The sequence below is a fragment of the Pipra filicauda genome, unplaced genomic scaffold, assembly GCF_003945595.2.
Source record: "Pipra filicauda isolate LSUMZ 115617 unplaced genomic scaffold, ASM394559v2 scaffold132_size2486313_pilon, whole genome shotgun sequence".
NCBI lineage: Eukaryota > Metazoa > Chordata > Aves > Passeriformes > Pipridae > Pipra > Pipra filicauda.
The window spans coordinates 635,860-652,435 of record NW_024103796.1 but is presented as its reverse complement, the minus strand read 5'-3'; the positions used below and the strand labels follow the sequence as shown (position 1 = coordinate 652,435).

Genomic DNA, 16,576 nt, shown 5'->3' with positions numbered 1-16,576 from the left:
GCTAGTAATATTTAAGGACAATCAGTATAATTGTTGGAAATCCATTTCTTTCATATTGAATCTGTTTACATAGTTTATTTTCAAAAGTTATGAGTATAGGTTAGCTGTAGAAACTTTACATTTTAATGGCAAATAATGATGTAATAAAAACATCTCTTTTCAAAGCTGCCCCTAACTCAGGACCTGGATCACTTTCTGCAAGAGATGGACACCTTAGTTTTGTTTCTGACACAGGAATTGTTCTACGCATAGCAGAAATGCATTCCTTTCTTAAAGAAAATTTGTTTGAATATTCAATATGTTGTCTTGAAAATTTTCCAGAAGAGCTACATGACATAGAATTGCCACTCAGTAGGCCAGCTGATTCTTCAGAGGTACTTCTGTTCTTTTTGATGTTCCAAAAATATAATACTGGTATTTCATTCAGAATTGATAGTTCCAATGGTGATATGTCTGGGAGCAGTAGAGAAAAATAAAATTCATTATGCAGAGGATCAGTACAAAACCAAAATCCTGTGCAAGCAGCGAAGTACTTAGTTAACAAATGCAAATATCCATGTGTTATTCATTCCTGCAAAAATGATCTCAATCCCACAGCCAGTGTATTTAGACCCTAGAAGATTAGGCAGAATGATATTTAAAAAGATATTTTTTTATTAGTTAATTAAGTTGGCTCCTCTACTCAGTAGGACTGAGTCTTTAAATCTTGTAGGTCTCCATGTTTCAAACCAAAAATGTCCTGATGTTTGTTTTGTAATTTATATGTACAAGTCTCTATATTGTTAATTTGGTCTATAATGAGAACATGATTTTCAAAAATATATGTTATATTTTTTCAAAATTTGTTGAAGGCCTTGTGTGCCAATTTTTTTCACTTACTATCATCCAGCTAGAAAATCAGCCTTTTTAGATCTCTGGCTTGTGAACAACATATTTGAGCTTTAAAAGGTAGGCAACTCAGAATATATTACTCAGATAAAACCTGAATTGGAATTCTGGAGTCTATGCTGGCCATAGCACATGTATTGAACATTGAATGAAGTTTGTCCAGTGTAAAAATAATTGTCTTCAAAGTTTCTCCATCCCACTTCTCACATCAATAATTATCCTAACACTAAAAAATTAAACTGAAAGGTCACTCTCTGTGGCTTATTTTTTACCTATTATGTTCAGTACAGTATTAGATGGAGACAGGGGAGCCTTCAGGATGGAGAACTTGGTATCTTATAAAAATGAATAAAAATACTTTTGTGATAGCTCTTCTAGAGTTGGTGAACTTTCTGCAGTGTTGGACAGCATATCATTACTCATTTCCCAACAAAGAGCTGACTGTGCCACTGAATAAATTGTAAATATATGGTATGTGACATTTATAACAGCCATCATATATCAAAAATTATTTTACTCTGTCTGTTCTTTTTTTGACATAATTAGTATTACAGTGTCATGGAATAATAAGCTTCAGAGCTCACTGTCATGTTCGTGACGGGTGCAAGCTGCATAATCATGTGTTAGCTTCGCTATTGTAGACAGCTAACAAGCATAAAGCTCTTACTTTTTTTAATTCTAAGCTTCATTGATCTTATCACAACATTTTTAGAATCTTTTACTATTCAGAAGGCTGTATAAGTTATTTTAAAAATGTAATTTAGTACTGGGATTTTTAACAGCACAAAAAGATATAGTTTTTGAAAGAATGATTTTTATGTTCACTTACATGTGTCTTTGTAATTCTCTTTTTTATTCTTGAAGTTTTTTTCAGGTCCGCTAAACAAAGAATCCAAATTACATTAAGTCTAATTAAAATTCTCTGTCCTGTTTTTTATTCCACTCCATGATAGTCTGTAGGACTGGAAACATTTAACTAAGATAATTCGTTGTTTTCAGGCTTTTGACAAAGTTGAACAGACAAATATTTATGTATGTAATTCAGCAACGCTCCAGTTTGTCAAGAGCAGTTGTAATATCCTCTCTCAAAAAGATTCAATATGATGTAAAAACCAAAAGATGCAGTTCAGCAAAAAAGGAAACCTAGCACAAATTTTAGAAAGAAATATATAGCATAAAAGGGAATTTTAAGAGGTCTAGTTCAGGGGCACAGCATAAATTAGGTTGTTCCCACCTCCATATATGTGTTTTCTCCTAATTTTGTTTACACTCCAGGCTAGCAGGATAGTGGGTGTTTCATTCCTGAACTATGTAAATGATGGTTGTAGTAGGTGGGTCATCCATGCACATCTCATGGCATACCATGGGTTATGGCCAAAGTTATCCCTGCCTACTGAAGGCATATCCATATACTCAAACGCATGACTTCCCACGCATGGATTCAGCTTTATCTTCCCTTCTACTAAATTTTGATGTGGGATGTTAAGTGGCTTTATGACATAAGATTAAGTTATTGTGAAAAATCTGTCTTCTGCTCACTTGCATTTACTGCCCTATATTGGTCACGAGCTGTATCTTCTGAAAATAAAGTGTGTAAAAATCTTCCTTTTTTTCCAGCAATGAACATTCAAAATTTGAAAACAACTAACTTCCCAGGCAGCTGTTTTCAGTATCCACATTTTGGAATCAATGATGGAGACACTGAGGACCTTTTCAAATAGCTTCCATATTCCCACAAAATGCCATTGTTTGGCTGCTGTTCTTTGTCTTTGCATAGCTGCCTAACACTCTAAAAAGTAGAGATGGTGTGGTGCTGTTCAGCCTTTAAATCAAATGTTTCACAAATTTTAAGAAAGCTTTTGTTCATGAATGAATGTTGGTTGACAGTTTTCCTCCATTACTTCCCTGGTAAATACAGCCAACAGTAACTATTTGATGAATGGCCTGTTAATGTTCTCTATGTATTTTAGTAAATACAATGAATTCTCAAAAATTAAGTGATGGAATTTTCAGCAGGTATCACCCTTTGTTAGTTGCACAGATAATGAGAAAACAGATAGGTAAACATAAATAAAGCATTATTCTAACATTCAGAATGCTATTTTAATTACCAATATATAGCTGACAGATTACTTTTGCAGCAGCAGATTTTGTATGATCAGCATATCAAATAATAGATTTGGGCAAAAAACATAATGCCACGATGATTCTAAGTCAAAGGCAACAATCATTATTACTGTGGGTTCTCTAAGCCAGCCCAAAGATGCTTTGCATTACCTTTAGAAATGTCTTATTGCGTGAGCTTTGAAAACCCTTAACTTGGTGAAATGGACGCCTTTTAAAACCACCCATTTATCTAAATGAGCATATATTTGTGCAGGAGTGAAAGTCATACCAATTCTAGAAGATACTATGTTATAAGAGATTTTGCATGTTTCACTAGAGAAAACATAATTTAAATTTTTGTGTTTCAGATTTCTCTTGAAGTTACAGAAATGACATCAGAAGTGTCACATGTGAGGATAGCTTCTCCAGTTTCTGTCATCGCAGAAGACAGTCAGATTGAGAGTAGGGCAGCAAATGCTTCAAATAAGGAAATTAACATTCAGTGGTACATTTCTTCTATGGCAAAGCCATCAAATGATGCAGAAACTAAGGTATAACTAGGGCAAAGCAGTTCCTTAGGTATTGGAACAAATTAGATCTCATTTCCAATGAATATTTATGTTACGACTGATCAGCTTTTTAATTGAATTATACATATCCTGGTAGGCAAGCTGGACAGCAGGGAGCTATATATTTACTGTGCCTCAAACCTGCTCTGCAGGAAAACAGAATGTCCTGAAGTTTTTTGTTGGCAGGCCAAAAAAAAATACTTCATTTAGCATATAGAGCTTCCAGGCCATGTTGTATTCATGCCTGTTGCAGATCCCTGATGTCTTTAAGATCTCCACTCTGTTAAGTTTGGTTAGAGCTGACCGATACAGTCAAATAATAGTTTGATGGGAAGCTGTTGGAAAAGGAAATATATATATATACAAGGAAAATGGGATTTTGTAAACCTCATTTTCCTAAAGGATCAGACTAAACATGAAAGATAAAAGAGATGGAAGGGCTGCAGGAAAGCAAGAGACTAGGACGTGGAATTTGTTTTATTTTTAAATAAGGGAACAATGTGTAGGTAAAATTTCTGCTTCTGCAATAGAAATCCATGATCTCCAAACTTTTTGGCATAGCAGATCAGTGTCTGAATTTCTATTAGACCCTTTTAACACTATTAGTAAGCTATAGATGCCCTGTGGAGTTAATGCAAATAATGTACTTCTTAATATAGTTTTGCAGGCTACTTTAGCATGGCCATACAGGTTAGTAGAGGTCAAGAGACAACTCTTCAGAACACCTAATACACAAATGCCATACTCTTGGCATTCTCCATATAATCAAAATATTCAGCTACCACTAGAAAGCATATTTTCAATCATACTAGCAAACTATTGCAGTGAAAGATGAGAACATTCTGTTTAATTTTCTTATACTGATGCAGCTTTATTAGATTGGTGAGTTATGCACACTTCATGGACTTAAACCTGGTATGATGACAGCCATGCACAAAGCCGTATAGGAAATTTAGCTAATTACATAGGGCCTTTGGAAATTCAGTAAAAGCTCTCTGTTCAGCCTAACTTCAGTTGGAACTTTGGACATGAGTGTCAGTGGGACTGATTGACCAGGACAACAGTGGGATTTTGATGATGACTCTATGGGGTATCACTAATTTTCAAACCCACAGAAATTATATTAATAATTATATTGCTTTTAGGCCTATAAAAACTGAGTATAGCACAAATTCATATGAGGTCACACTCCCCTCGTTTTTAAAGGTCAGTTATCTACAATTTCATCGATACACTGTACTTGATATTTATTATAATCTTGTATCACTGAAATAGCTCAGGTCTTCTATACCATATTGCATGACACCTTAGCCATTCCTCTTTTTTTACAGGTTTTGCTGCTTTATGCTTATAATACACAGCCTGTCAAGATTAGCAACATCAAGATTTTCAGTTCAATGTCTGTGTTTTCAGGCCACTTGTGGATTCCATTGGCTAGGTAAATAATCACTGACTTTATCCTGTTATTTCATGCTGTATTAAAGATCAGTCAACCATTTAGGATGAGAGAAAATAAAGTACAAAATATCAAAGAGCTATAAATCTTTAAAAGCCTACATTTTTGCTTTTCACTATAAAAACTGTAAGATGTTGTATAAAGTGTTAAACCCATCCAAACAAATGCTTTTTCAATGCATTAGCATGTTAGTTTTGATTCTTAAAGAACTGAGTAATACGTGCTAATTATATACACTAGCATAGCAACATAGAGATCTAAGAAGCAGTCCCAGCACTTATTCTCACTCTCACTGGATCAAGTAGTTTCTCCACCTCATATTACAACTCTGAGCGTGCAGCGATTTTTCTCAGTTGTAGCCCCAGACGCAGCCCTTAATTTTACTTCGTGTGGCATTTTTCATTACTTCTTCCTTGTCATTCATCTAGCCTCAAAATTTTTGGGACTACTGAGCAGGTGGAAGGGAAGGAATAACAGGCCAAGAAGAGTTGCAGCCTCTGCCGCTCTTGTACTGGTTGGATGAAAAAAACTTCTTAGGTGTTCCTAAAATAATACTTCTTATAATTTTTAATGTAAAAAGCTAATGCATTCCATATCTCCACTTTCTTTAATGAAAAACTTATTTTTGTAAAATTATGAGATCAGTTCTGAAATGAAAGAAAATGTAGAACCTAATCAATATGTGATAAAAGCAAGGTCAGCTTAATTATAAACTGAAAACAACAAATATTGTTGTTTTATAACAGCAATAATGAAAAAGCCTTGTTTTCTTTCAGAATTATTTCTTTAAGGAAGAAACTGTCTAATCTGAAGGAGCAAGTTGAAATATTGATGCAAAGTTCTAAAAGTTTGTCGTCAGCTTTAGAATCTACAGGTTTTCTTGAACAGAGTGAAACTTTGAAGATAAGTCCTTCAAAAACCCCCCAAATGAGTGTTGCAAAAGTGCATCTTGATGAAAAAACAGAAGTAAGTTCTGCTCTTAAATATTTCTGGCTTTATTTAAAATGTCTGTTTTGGGGAAATAAATGACAGGTAACTTGGAAGGCAGGCATAAAGACAGACATTTAAGTTTCACTCACCCCTTTCAAGAAATGTTGAAATACTTTCATTCTTAATTTAATATTTAACTTTCTATCTTCCTTATATATTGCTTGTCACTTTATAAAAAAACCCATCATTTTCTCACCTTTCACTTGAAAATAAAGGCTACATCTTCAGGTACATAGATTTGGAAACTGGTGCCTAATTTATAGTAATCTACATCAGAAAAGGCTTGGCTCTGTGTTAAATCAGCAAGGCGATCAACCTGAAAGTGCTTTTTAAAAATCAATTAAACATCTTCAATGCAAAACGGGCAGTGGTGGTTTCTGAAATAAGAACCTTCTAATAATGTTATTAAGAGAGGACTAAAACTGACAGTGAATTTATTTTCATTTTCTCTATGCCACCTTCCTCTTTTCTTTTTATTAGCAAAGCTTAATATGGTCCATAAGCAAATAACTCTCCCCACATACACACACAAAAAAGGTAATTTCAGAATTTTCCATATGGTCTGTTTGAGATAATGTCATTGGAATAGAATGTTGCCACAGCATAACTGCTGCTTGATAAATGCCAAGGCAAAATAGACGTTTATTTTCAAAGTGGGAGACATTTATCATGTGACAGGATTCTCTTTATATCTATTATATGAAATGATTAATGATGTAGAGGCTGTCACTTTGTGTGATGGATGCTGTGAAACAGTGACAGTTGTGCACTGTACCATTATTATGAGGCTGTATTTTGCCCAGCTTGGAGAACAAATGGTATTTTGGCCAATCATAGTTCTCGGGAGGGTAGACAGAGCTGTCCCTTAGTGGGTGTTTCTGATTACCTGAAGGGGTTTGCTCAAACTTTCATTAATATATGTCAGTAATTGGAAAAACAATATTTAGAATACTAATAAGATTAACATGTCATGCATTATACATATATAAATATATTCTTGTCAAGGTGTTTGTTTATAATGTCTTCAGTAAACACGTAGCAAAAGTATGCTCAGTCACTGGATTTAACACCTGAACCAGGGGCAATTTTGCCTCAGTAGAAACTACAAAGTTTGGGCACTTGTGTTTGTGCAGCAAACACAACTATTTGTGTTGCAGAAAATTTGTATTCATCAGTTAAAGTTTATTTTGCTGTGAATTCAATTAGAATAACCTAAAACTTTAATGTTCTGAAAAATTTTGTAAGGCTGAGCCATCTGTTAGCTTATTGGAGGAGACTGATAGTACAGCATTAGTTTTTTTCTTATTTTATACCATTAGGAAATGGCTAAAAGGTGTTTATCTGAAATCAAAGCATTGCTGTCTGTTGTTCCAGCCGTGTCCTCACCATTAACTGAGGTATGCTGTTCTTATTAAGAGTAAAAATCTGTTCTCTACAATAAAATAATTGTTTAGTTAAACTGGAACATGAATTATACCCCTAAGTATCCTCCCATTTTTTTCTCATACATTCTTGGGCTTTCGTTTGGGTTTTATTTTTAAATACAAATGTGCATGATTACAAACTATGAATATCTTCACTGTTCATTAGAATCACCTTTTCATCCATACAAAAATGTATTAAAAGTGAATCTTGCTTACAATGGTTAACATAGGTTGTCCACCATTCTCTGGTCATTGTTTACACAGACTCCAGTGAATTTCCATGATGCAATTGCCAAATCAATTTCCTTCCATCCTTGCAGTTTTGCAGTTATTCAGGCTTTCATTCTATTTTCTTTAGCTTTCTCTGCCTTGCCCATGACATGTTCTGAGAGCTAGCATGCCATTTTTTTGTCCAGCCTGTTGCATTCATTTTGTTACCCAGCTGTAGTCAGTATCCCAGAGGTGATTATGGGAACTGGCCCGTAGCGAGCAGCAGTGTGGTTCAGTGTTCTCAGCCACCGTAGGGAGATCAGGAAAGCACCACAGCTGCCAGGCCTCAAGGGACTCCAAGGAAGATTTTGGAATTCACTGTAACATATCACTCCTTCAACTAATCCTCAAATATCTTACCTTTAATTGTTCACAATGGAATGATAATGATAAGGCATCCACTGTAGACTTCCAGCCAGGTAGTTCTTCCTACCAGAAGAAGACCCTGAGTTTTATGGGAGACCAGTTGGGCTTGTAGCCTATTGCAGAAGAGAGAGTCTGTAACGCTGTGCTGTGTGTCCTGCAGTCCGGTACCTAAGAGTCCGTACTTCCCTTCTATACATACTGCACCATTCTTGCCACCCCTTGTTACCCCTCCCGAAGTTCTCTCTCAAGTGACTCTCAGACCTTCATATCACTCAGTCTGGCTTTATCAATGCATCAGGATACACACACATTCATTCTGCAAAGCTGCACTTTTCAGAGTCCCACTGAAATATCATCCATGGTAGAGAGAGTTGACAGACACCTAGGGAAAGATACAGCCAAGCTTTCATAGAATCATGGAAACCTCCTGGAACTGTTTTAAATTCTTGTGAGTTCCTTTGACTTTGCCTGCTTCTATTTGTGGGTCTATGACGGAAATGAGGGAGCAGATTTAGTGGTGTTCTTCCAGCAAGAATGTGCTGTTTACTGCTCTGTTTTATTCTCGCTAAATTCCCCAAGCTAAAATGTTTCAATAGGTGGAACAATGGGCTTTTCATCACAAAGTTTCAAATAAAGACTTCAAACTAAGATGCTTTTAAATATGGCAGTTTTGGTTGAGCAGCTGAAGCCTAATCCTTTAAGATGCTGAGTATCTTCATTCTTCCCTGAAGTCAATGGAACCTGTAGGCTGTTCAGCCCTTCATTATGTATAGCATACTTCAAAGTAGTATTTCTAAACTTTCAGATAAGTTGTATGCAGGCATTACCTCAGCTAGAGACAGAAAGCTCAGAGTGGGACTAAGTATACCATGGATCAGTACATTCCCTTTGTTTTCAAGCATTCAGGAGAAGGCAGCAGATACATTGCTTATATGTAGTTTTACACCATTCTCCCACCACATAGTTTTTTGATGCTCATCTTTTGGTGAATTAATTGGACAAAGTCAGTTCTAATTTGTGGTATTTGTTTTCTTACTGTCTGAGCTGTCACACTTTAACTCCTGTCATGTTTCACCTTCTCTTCTTTGATTCTCTTATTTCTGTTCTTGTGTCTTATGGTGCTTTTGATTCAGCCCTGGATTATATTTATAAATGGAAAAAGTGCATTTTTATTGAATTATTCATTTAAAATGACAAAACTGTTTTAAGAATAAAAATTGATCAGCCTGCTTGTTTTCAATGCTTTTAATGAATAGCTATGTCCTTGAGGGATACAAAGTATAGTATTTGGAAGTTGCAATCTTAAATGTTAAAAGTAAACTTATAAATAAAAGAATTTCATTAAAAATTAACCTCCCTAGGTAGCCTACTCCAAGTTATCTTCCTTTAATTGTTTTTCCGTTCATATCTAAAACAGCTAAATAGTTCTCCATGTTCAATGGACACACAAACCAGTTTTTCATTGCCCTCTGTTTCATCTTTTACAGTTAGCTCAACTCTTTCAGCTTCTCATTTTAGGAAAAGCCTTCCAAATTACTAATCATTCTTGCTGCTCTTGTCTGATATCTTCACTTTCCCTACAGGTGATCAGGATAAACTTTGTGAGCAAGACCGTTCACAGAAATTTTCTCCCTTCAATCCTCTTTTACTAGTTTCCTGCAAGAGATGTCATTAACCACTAATTTATACTGAGGCAATAAGTATTTCTAACTTATTTATTGATTGTGGGTCAGAAATCTGGCTTTAATGTGGAGCTATTTGTATTTTTTGGTACCTCTAAACTTAATAAAGTTATTAATTTGGTAGTTTTTCCTTTTTTTTTTCCCAGATCCCATTTGATGTTACTTTGCAATCAATAGCAAGTTTGGAAGATATGTTTGATCCTGCCAATGGATGTATAATAACTGAAGAAAATCTTTTCAATTGGATTATTTCTCTGCTTCACTAAATTCTCATTTGCAGTAACAATAATTTGCTGAGTGCTATAGATGTAGGCTTAATTTCTAATGTTAGAGAAATAGCTTTATTAATCACATCAGGATTTGGCTCCTAATGGGTTTTATAATTTTTATTTTTCTCTTATTTTTAAATATTTAAACCTAAATAGTTTTGAAAATTAGGTGTTTAAAAAGTAGTTTCTTAATAAGAGGATTTTTTAGCTTTTCAATAATTTCTTATTGTTTAGAAAAGCTGAATAGGTCTGTAGCCTTCTAGTGCCTGCTAACAGATACTCCTTTTTCCCAGAAGTTTTATTCTCATCAGCAATTTTTAAGTTGATTTTTCAGTTATCAAAAGTTGGTGTTAGTTATGAGGTTGAGAATTTTTTTGGGACCTAAAATCATTACTGGGTTTGTTCTTTTATATATCTATTTGGAAACTAGCATTTCAGGTTGTTGAGGGTGCAAGTGGTCATTCAGATGTCTTTATAATTTCAAAGCATTTTTTGGAAAACAAACCAAAACACAACAACCAAAACAAAAATCTCACAACAAATAAGCTAACCACCCCAAGCCAGTATAAAGAATAAAATGGTACAATATAGAACATTTTTATATAATTCTATAAAGCTAATTAAACCTCTATGTATGTTGCTGTAAATATTATTTTAAAATGCTGAAGAAACACAAATGAATCGTAACAACAGCCACCTGAGGCAATATGCTTGTCCAGTGTTAGAGATGGAGAACCTGACATGAACAAGTGAGTTAATTGACCAATGCACACAAGAGAGTGCCCATGGCCCTTTGGTTTTGCTCAAATCTCAAGGCCAGGCACTCCTTCACTAGTTACACTGATTTGCTTGCAACAAACAGCAAAAAAACCAGGACATTTGGGCAGAAGACCTGTGAGACTTGTTCTATCACTAGCTATGCTTCAGTGCTGCCATGAAAATTCAGGACTAACAGTTACCATTCCTGGGTTCATTTTCTGTGAAAAATGCCAGTCCCTTTTACTTCAGTCAGGCTCTCCCTGTATTGTAGCCCAATAATAAAACAATAAACTATTTTGAGCTATTTGGAAATTGCAGATTTACCTTGGCTTGTACTTTTCAGAAAAATGTTACCTGGTTGAGTGAAGTTTCTTTGAGGGAGAGAGAGGGAGAGAGAGGTAAGATTCAGCATGATGAGTATCTTCAATGTGATCAGTACAGGAAAAAATAGGGTGAGGTTTTCTGCTATTTTTCTCTATTCCTATAAAAGAAAGAAGACTGGATGTATTTGTGTTACACGTAGCTTTTAAAAGTTGTGCTATTTTTTGTGTCGTCTTTTCTGGAATGCTGTAGGTAGTAGGAAAGTTAGAAGGATTATGATACAATGATAAAGAGAAAGCAAAAACTGAGTAATTGATAGGGAAGGTATTTTTGCAAGACAATTTTAAAACTGAGTTAGTATGATTATTTAACTCAACTGCCTAACAGCCAGTTTGGAGGAGATGCTCCTTAGCATTATTCTTTCATTAAAAGAGTTTATTGTTCTCCAGTGCTTCAAAAAGCAAGAAAGATAAAAATTGACATTACTCATTTTTCTCTTTTTTTTAAAAAAAAAAACTGTTCAGTCTTTCCTTGTAAAAAGTATAAATCTTTCTTTTTCTCTTCAGGGTCACCTCGAGGATTATCATAAGACTTTTGTGCAGCTCAATTAATACTTGTAAAACACACTATAGCATCAGATGAAAATGGAAGTAAAATTCTATTACAGACAAGGTGTTTTTTCATGCTGCCTACCTGGACCTTGTTATAATTCCTACACTTGAAACAGAAATATTAAATAAAATGCTTTACGTATTCATTTAAAATACATTATATTTTCTAAGATATTTTTGTTGAAAGAAAAATATTTTTCTACCATCTCCTTTAACACAGCACAATAAAATAATAATGCTGAAACACTGACCTCACTGTAACCATAGCAGCAGATTTTATTCTCATAAACACAGGATAAAGTATTCAATGCTGCTTTCAGAAGAAAATATTGGAGAAAACATTTTTCTTTTAGCATATAATTAAACTCTTTAGTTAATATCTGCTTGTAAGGGAGGAAGCTCATATCTAAACATCTCCAGTAATTGCACAGAATAAAAGTATAAAGTTAATTTCAAAGTAAATTGCTTCTTGTTTTATGCATTACAGTATTTTGGGTGTTTTTTTTTCCTTAGCAATGAATGCAGACTAAAGCTTTCAATATGTGAAACCAGAATAAATTTGTGTCAGCACCATTCTCAATTTCCACAGAATACTTGTCTGTGTCACTGTCTCCAAAATAAAAAAGGAAGAGAGGAAAGGCACCTTCTTTGATTTCACTGTGTAAGGGATGTCCCTCCTGCTGTGGGAAGGTCTGCTCTATGATCTGCCCTGTACAACAATGCTGAAGGGCTGCTTACCACATGGGCAGCTTTGAACCACTGGCATTTTACCAATTCTTTTCAAATTTTAACTGAAATATTTCTCCATTCTACACCTGTGAAAGGACTGGATAGTGCTTCCCTATCTGCTAAGTTATGGGACAGGGCAAGGAAAGAGAGAGTAAAGAGCACTGTGGGGGCAGATTGAAAGATTCTGAATTGAATGACATTTTATCTTTGGCACAGCCCCTGGGTTAGGGACAAGAAGGACCTACACGGAACTAAAGAACAGTAAAAAGAGGTGTTCGGGTTTTTTAAATTAATTCGGTATTTTCTGTTCTGTGAACTGAATGAAGCATTCTGTGAACAAAACCAGCTTCTGGTCCTGTAATTAATAATTGCATGATCAAGAACATGTTAGATCTTAAATTGAAATTGAACAGGGAGCTTAACATTGAAAGGTCTGAATGGATTTTGAAATATTTCAGTTTTCAAATACTGTTTCAATATAGTTTTAAGTTATATTGCTCCCTTGAAATAGAGTTGTATATTCAAGGCATTCACAAGATTTGTTTCATGCCTAAAAATATAGAGCAACTTGAAATTATGTCTGCCTAAATTAATTTTATGATGTGGAAATGAGTAATTTCACACAGATTTATTCAGTTGTATGTGACTGGTTTTTAAATTCCACTATAGCTCCAATTCACACTCATTATTTGTTGGCCAAAGTTTTTATCTATTTTTTGATGACATCAATCTAAGAAAATAATTGTAGTAATTAGCCTCACTATGCCTCAGTTTCTTTATTTGAAGATAACAGTAATCCCCTCATCAGTGAGGGATTTGAAGTTTTCTGCATCAACATTTGGAAAATATTTTCAGATCCTTGAATGAAAGAGAAAGGGAATTTATGCTATTATTCAATTGAGACGCACTGTAAAAGGCATAGTCATTTGCTTCCAAATCCATTTTCAATGAAATCCAAGAAGAAAGATTCTTAAAAAGAGTAATGATGGAACTAGAGTTAATTGTTGGAATTACAAGCTAATATGCTGAACTAATTAAGCCAGCAGAGAGAGCCATTTATGCTTGCCAAAGATTTCTTTGAGTTAAAAGATACTGAGTACATCATCAAATGAGAAAATATGAAGCATAGGTTAATCTTTAAAATAGAGTGGGTGAAAGGGTCCACAGGCAAGTGCTGAAGTCAAATATTTACCACTGCAATTTAATTTTCTACTTTGAAACCTCAGAGATAATTAGAATTATTCTCATTTGTCTTCCATGTCAGCATGATTTAGGATTCTACTTAATGTGCAATGAAAAAAAAAGTATGTGTTGAAGCAAATTACACCAAAAATCTCAGTGTCACAAAGTGAGAAACCAGAATATGCTACAAAAGGAATCATCACATGGTGATGGACCTGGCACTATAGTCCTGTGTGGAGGGTGAAGCTCTGTGAAGACACAGGGCACCTACAGGGCTGGTTTAGCTCCTGGCCAGACATCCAGAGTTGAAAAGAACATTTCAGCAGCCATCAAAAAATTTCACTGTCCTAGTCAAAGCTCTTTGCTTCTTGGCCATCATGCTTCATTCCCCATGGATGCTGGCATCAGATAGCTAGTATATGGCAGAGCTATTGGTAACAGTCATTAGTCCGTCTATCCTATGAAATTACTGAATACATTTTATCATCATACAATGTGCATTGTGTTAATTAGCTCTGTTACATTCTTAGAATTCCAGTACCAAGTGGAGTAATACCAACTGTTTCAAAACTGCTTAAAAGAGTAATTTTAAAGAAATCCAGGGTTTTTTTTCTCTACTGTCCTGACTGGTCTTATTGCCAAGGAACTCTGCAGCTCATCATTCAGAACCTACAGTTTGTCACTGCTGCTACAATGAAAACCTTGTTTATGGGCAACGAGGAAACCAATGTATGTTTAAAGCCAAAAATGTATCAGTATAATTGAAATCTTAGCCTAATCCAAGAATCATTTTTAATCCGGATCTAATTATTATGGGAAAAGAAATAATACTTCTGTGCAGAAAAAGTTTTAATAATAATAATAATAATATTAACAATAACAATACAGTTAAAATTATTATATAAACTGCTACTATTTTTACTCCTCCTCACCTATGTATTGCTTACACTTCCACTGCTTCCCTGGGTCTGGAGGTCAGTGGTTTCACGATGGGGTGTGTGTGTGTGAGGAGCTGTTAGAAAGTGACTCCATCACATCTGGAGTCGGGCCAGGAAGAATACAATGTTGATGTTTTCTTCTCCCTTGCTCTAGGATCAATTTGGATGTGTGTTATGTGTTTGACACGCACCTTGCTCTTTCTTCATGGGTTTGTAGTTTCATGTTACACCTAAATTCAATATACGTGGTATTTTACATGTTAGGTACTTGGGTTTCTTCTTTTTGTTACACATGAAAACTGTTTTTGTCCAGCATGAGGTCTGCAAGTGAGTAATTTGTAGCTGTGGGGTCTGCAGTGCCAGAGATGTGCCCCAGCCTTTCTCATCCCACGCCTGTACTCCTCTCCTCTGTCCTGAGCCTCCACTCCTCAAGGCCTGCACTGTCCTGCCCAGACTGCACTTCTCCACTGTCTCATTATGTCAGCTGCGATGCAACTGCTCTCTTTTCTTCTCAGTGGTAGGAAATTGATTGGACCTTTTATGTGTTTTAAAATCTGAACATGCATGCAGCAAAAAGCTTCATGAAAGGAGTGCAACCTGCACTTGGAAGACAGAAGTTACTTCCTTTTGGAGTGCTGTACAAAATCATTAGTCAAAGACTGTGTGTGTGGCTGAGATTCCCAGAGATGGGCCAATTCTCCTCATTTGGAAAGCTCCTTGAAGAGGATTTCCCTTCGACCTGCAAGGTAAGTTCCCTCCAAACCAGGTCTGTCTGTCTCAGGTGTGAGGGAACTTTCTCGGGGAGTCTCTTTTTCAGCCTTGCACAATTGCTGGGAATGCCCTGCCTTGCACAGGTGGCCCATTCAGTGACAGCACCACTCTGCTCTAAGATTTGGGTTTCTTGCCGCGGTCCCCTCCCCAAAGATGTCCTAGTGGTTTCTTACAAATATCAAGAAGAAACACAGCACAGTCACTGGCACACAAAAATGCCAGCAAAGGTCCTACCAGCAGGAAAAACTAATTTAATTGAGGGGCTGTCACAGAATGAAGCAAAAAATGCTGATCATGTTTACTTAAAACCCCCAAAATCTCAAATTGTTCAACTTCAAGCCTTCAAGTCTTGGAAAGCAGGTACTCACCTACCTGTCTGTAAAGAGTTATGCTCCACAGTGAGGAGATAAACAAAATAAGCCAGAGGATATAGTGGTGGGAAAGAAAAGGCTTTAGATTCTCTGTATTGAAGCTAGAACAGAATAAGGAATATTGGCCTCAGAAGTGAAACATGACAGGTTTAAAAGCAAATTAGGACAACAGAGTGAGGGTAGAAGACTTGTAGGAATGCTGTGGATCCCTTAACACTCAGCTATCTGAGAAGGCAGACAATATAAAAGTGATATAAAATGTGATTGGTTAATGAGGATTAATAGGTGCAATAAAGACATGATCCTCATTGCTGTAGGGAAATAATAATAACGGCATTTGTATAACAGTGGCATGATTTCTTTTTCCCTGATTCTGAGTTCACTTATGCAGACTAGAAATTAAATGAACCTGGAAAATCAAGACTCTATCAGAAAAGAAAGTAAATCAGGCATTTCAGATCTACTGGTTCTGAGGGTACAGAGGGTAAAGACTCACTCGAAACCACATCTCTACAGAAACCATTTTGCTACAGGTTCCACGTCTAATATTCCTTTAAAGACAATTTTTTAGTAAATAAATTTGTGCTTAGGTTTAGAAAGCAGAGGTAGTTAAAATACATGTTATCTTAAACGGAGTTCTAGCTTTTATTTTACCAGATGAAAATAACAGAAAAGTTTCTCCATCTGTAAAATTCAGCACGGCCAGAGTAACAGCTATATTCCAACCAGGAAACAGACGTAGCAATCCACTGTTACTTGATGTTGTTGGAATTAACTCAAAGGGTGTAACAGGGTATGTTACAAATAGGTATGTTCTTAACGCAAAGTCTGTAATTAAAAACCGACTTAATGGGTTCAGATCGGGAAATTCTCT

At 35.6% G+C, this 16,576-nt stretch overlaps 1 protein-coding gene across 4 annotated transcripts in view; it reads left to right on the top strand.

The window, feature by feature from the left end:
- Nucleotides 1-11,091, top strand: part of CFAP54 (cilia and flagella associated protein 54) — a 108,178-nt gene extending 97,087 nt beyond the window's left edge. For all 4 annotated transcript variants that reach the window (XM_027732276.2, XM_039378218.1, XM_027732275.2 and 1 more), the window contains 6 exons: nt 166-374; nt 3,363-3,545; nt 4,895-5,001; nt 5,796-5,985; nt 7,329-7,406; nt 9,898-11,091. In XM_027732276.2, coding sequence (XP_027588077.2) covers nt 166-374; nt 3,363-3,545; nt 4,895-5,001; nt 5,796-5,985; nt 7,329-7,406; nt 9,898-10,017 — 887 coding nt within the window. In that variant the 3' untranslated portion in view covers nt 10,018-11,091. The remainder of the gene's footprint in view (nt 1-165; nt 375-3,362; nt 3,546-4,894; nt 5,002-5,795; nt 5,986-7,328; nt 7,407-9,897) is intronic.
- Nucleotides 11,092-16,576: the final 5,485 nt, after the last annotated feature.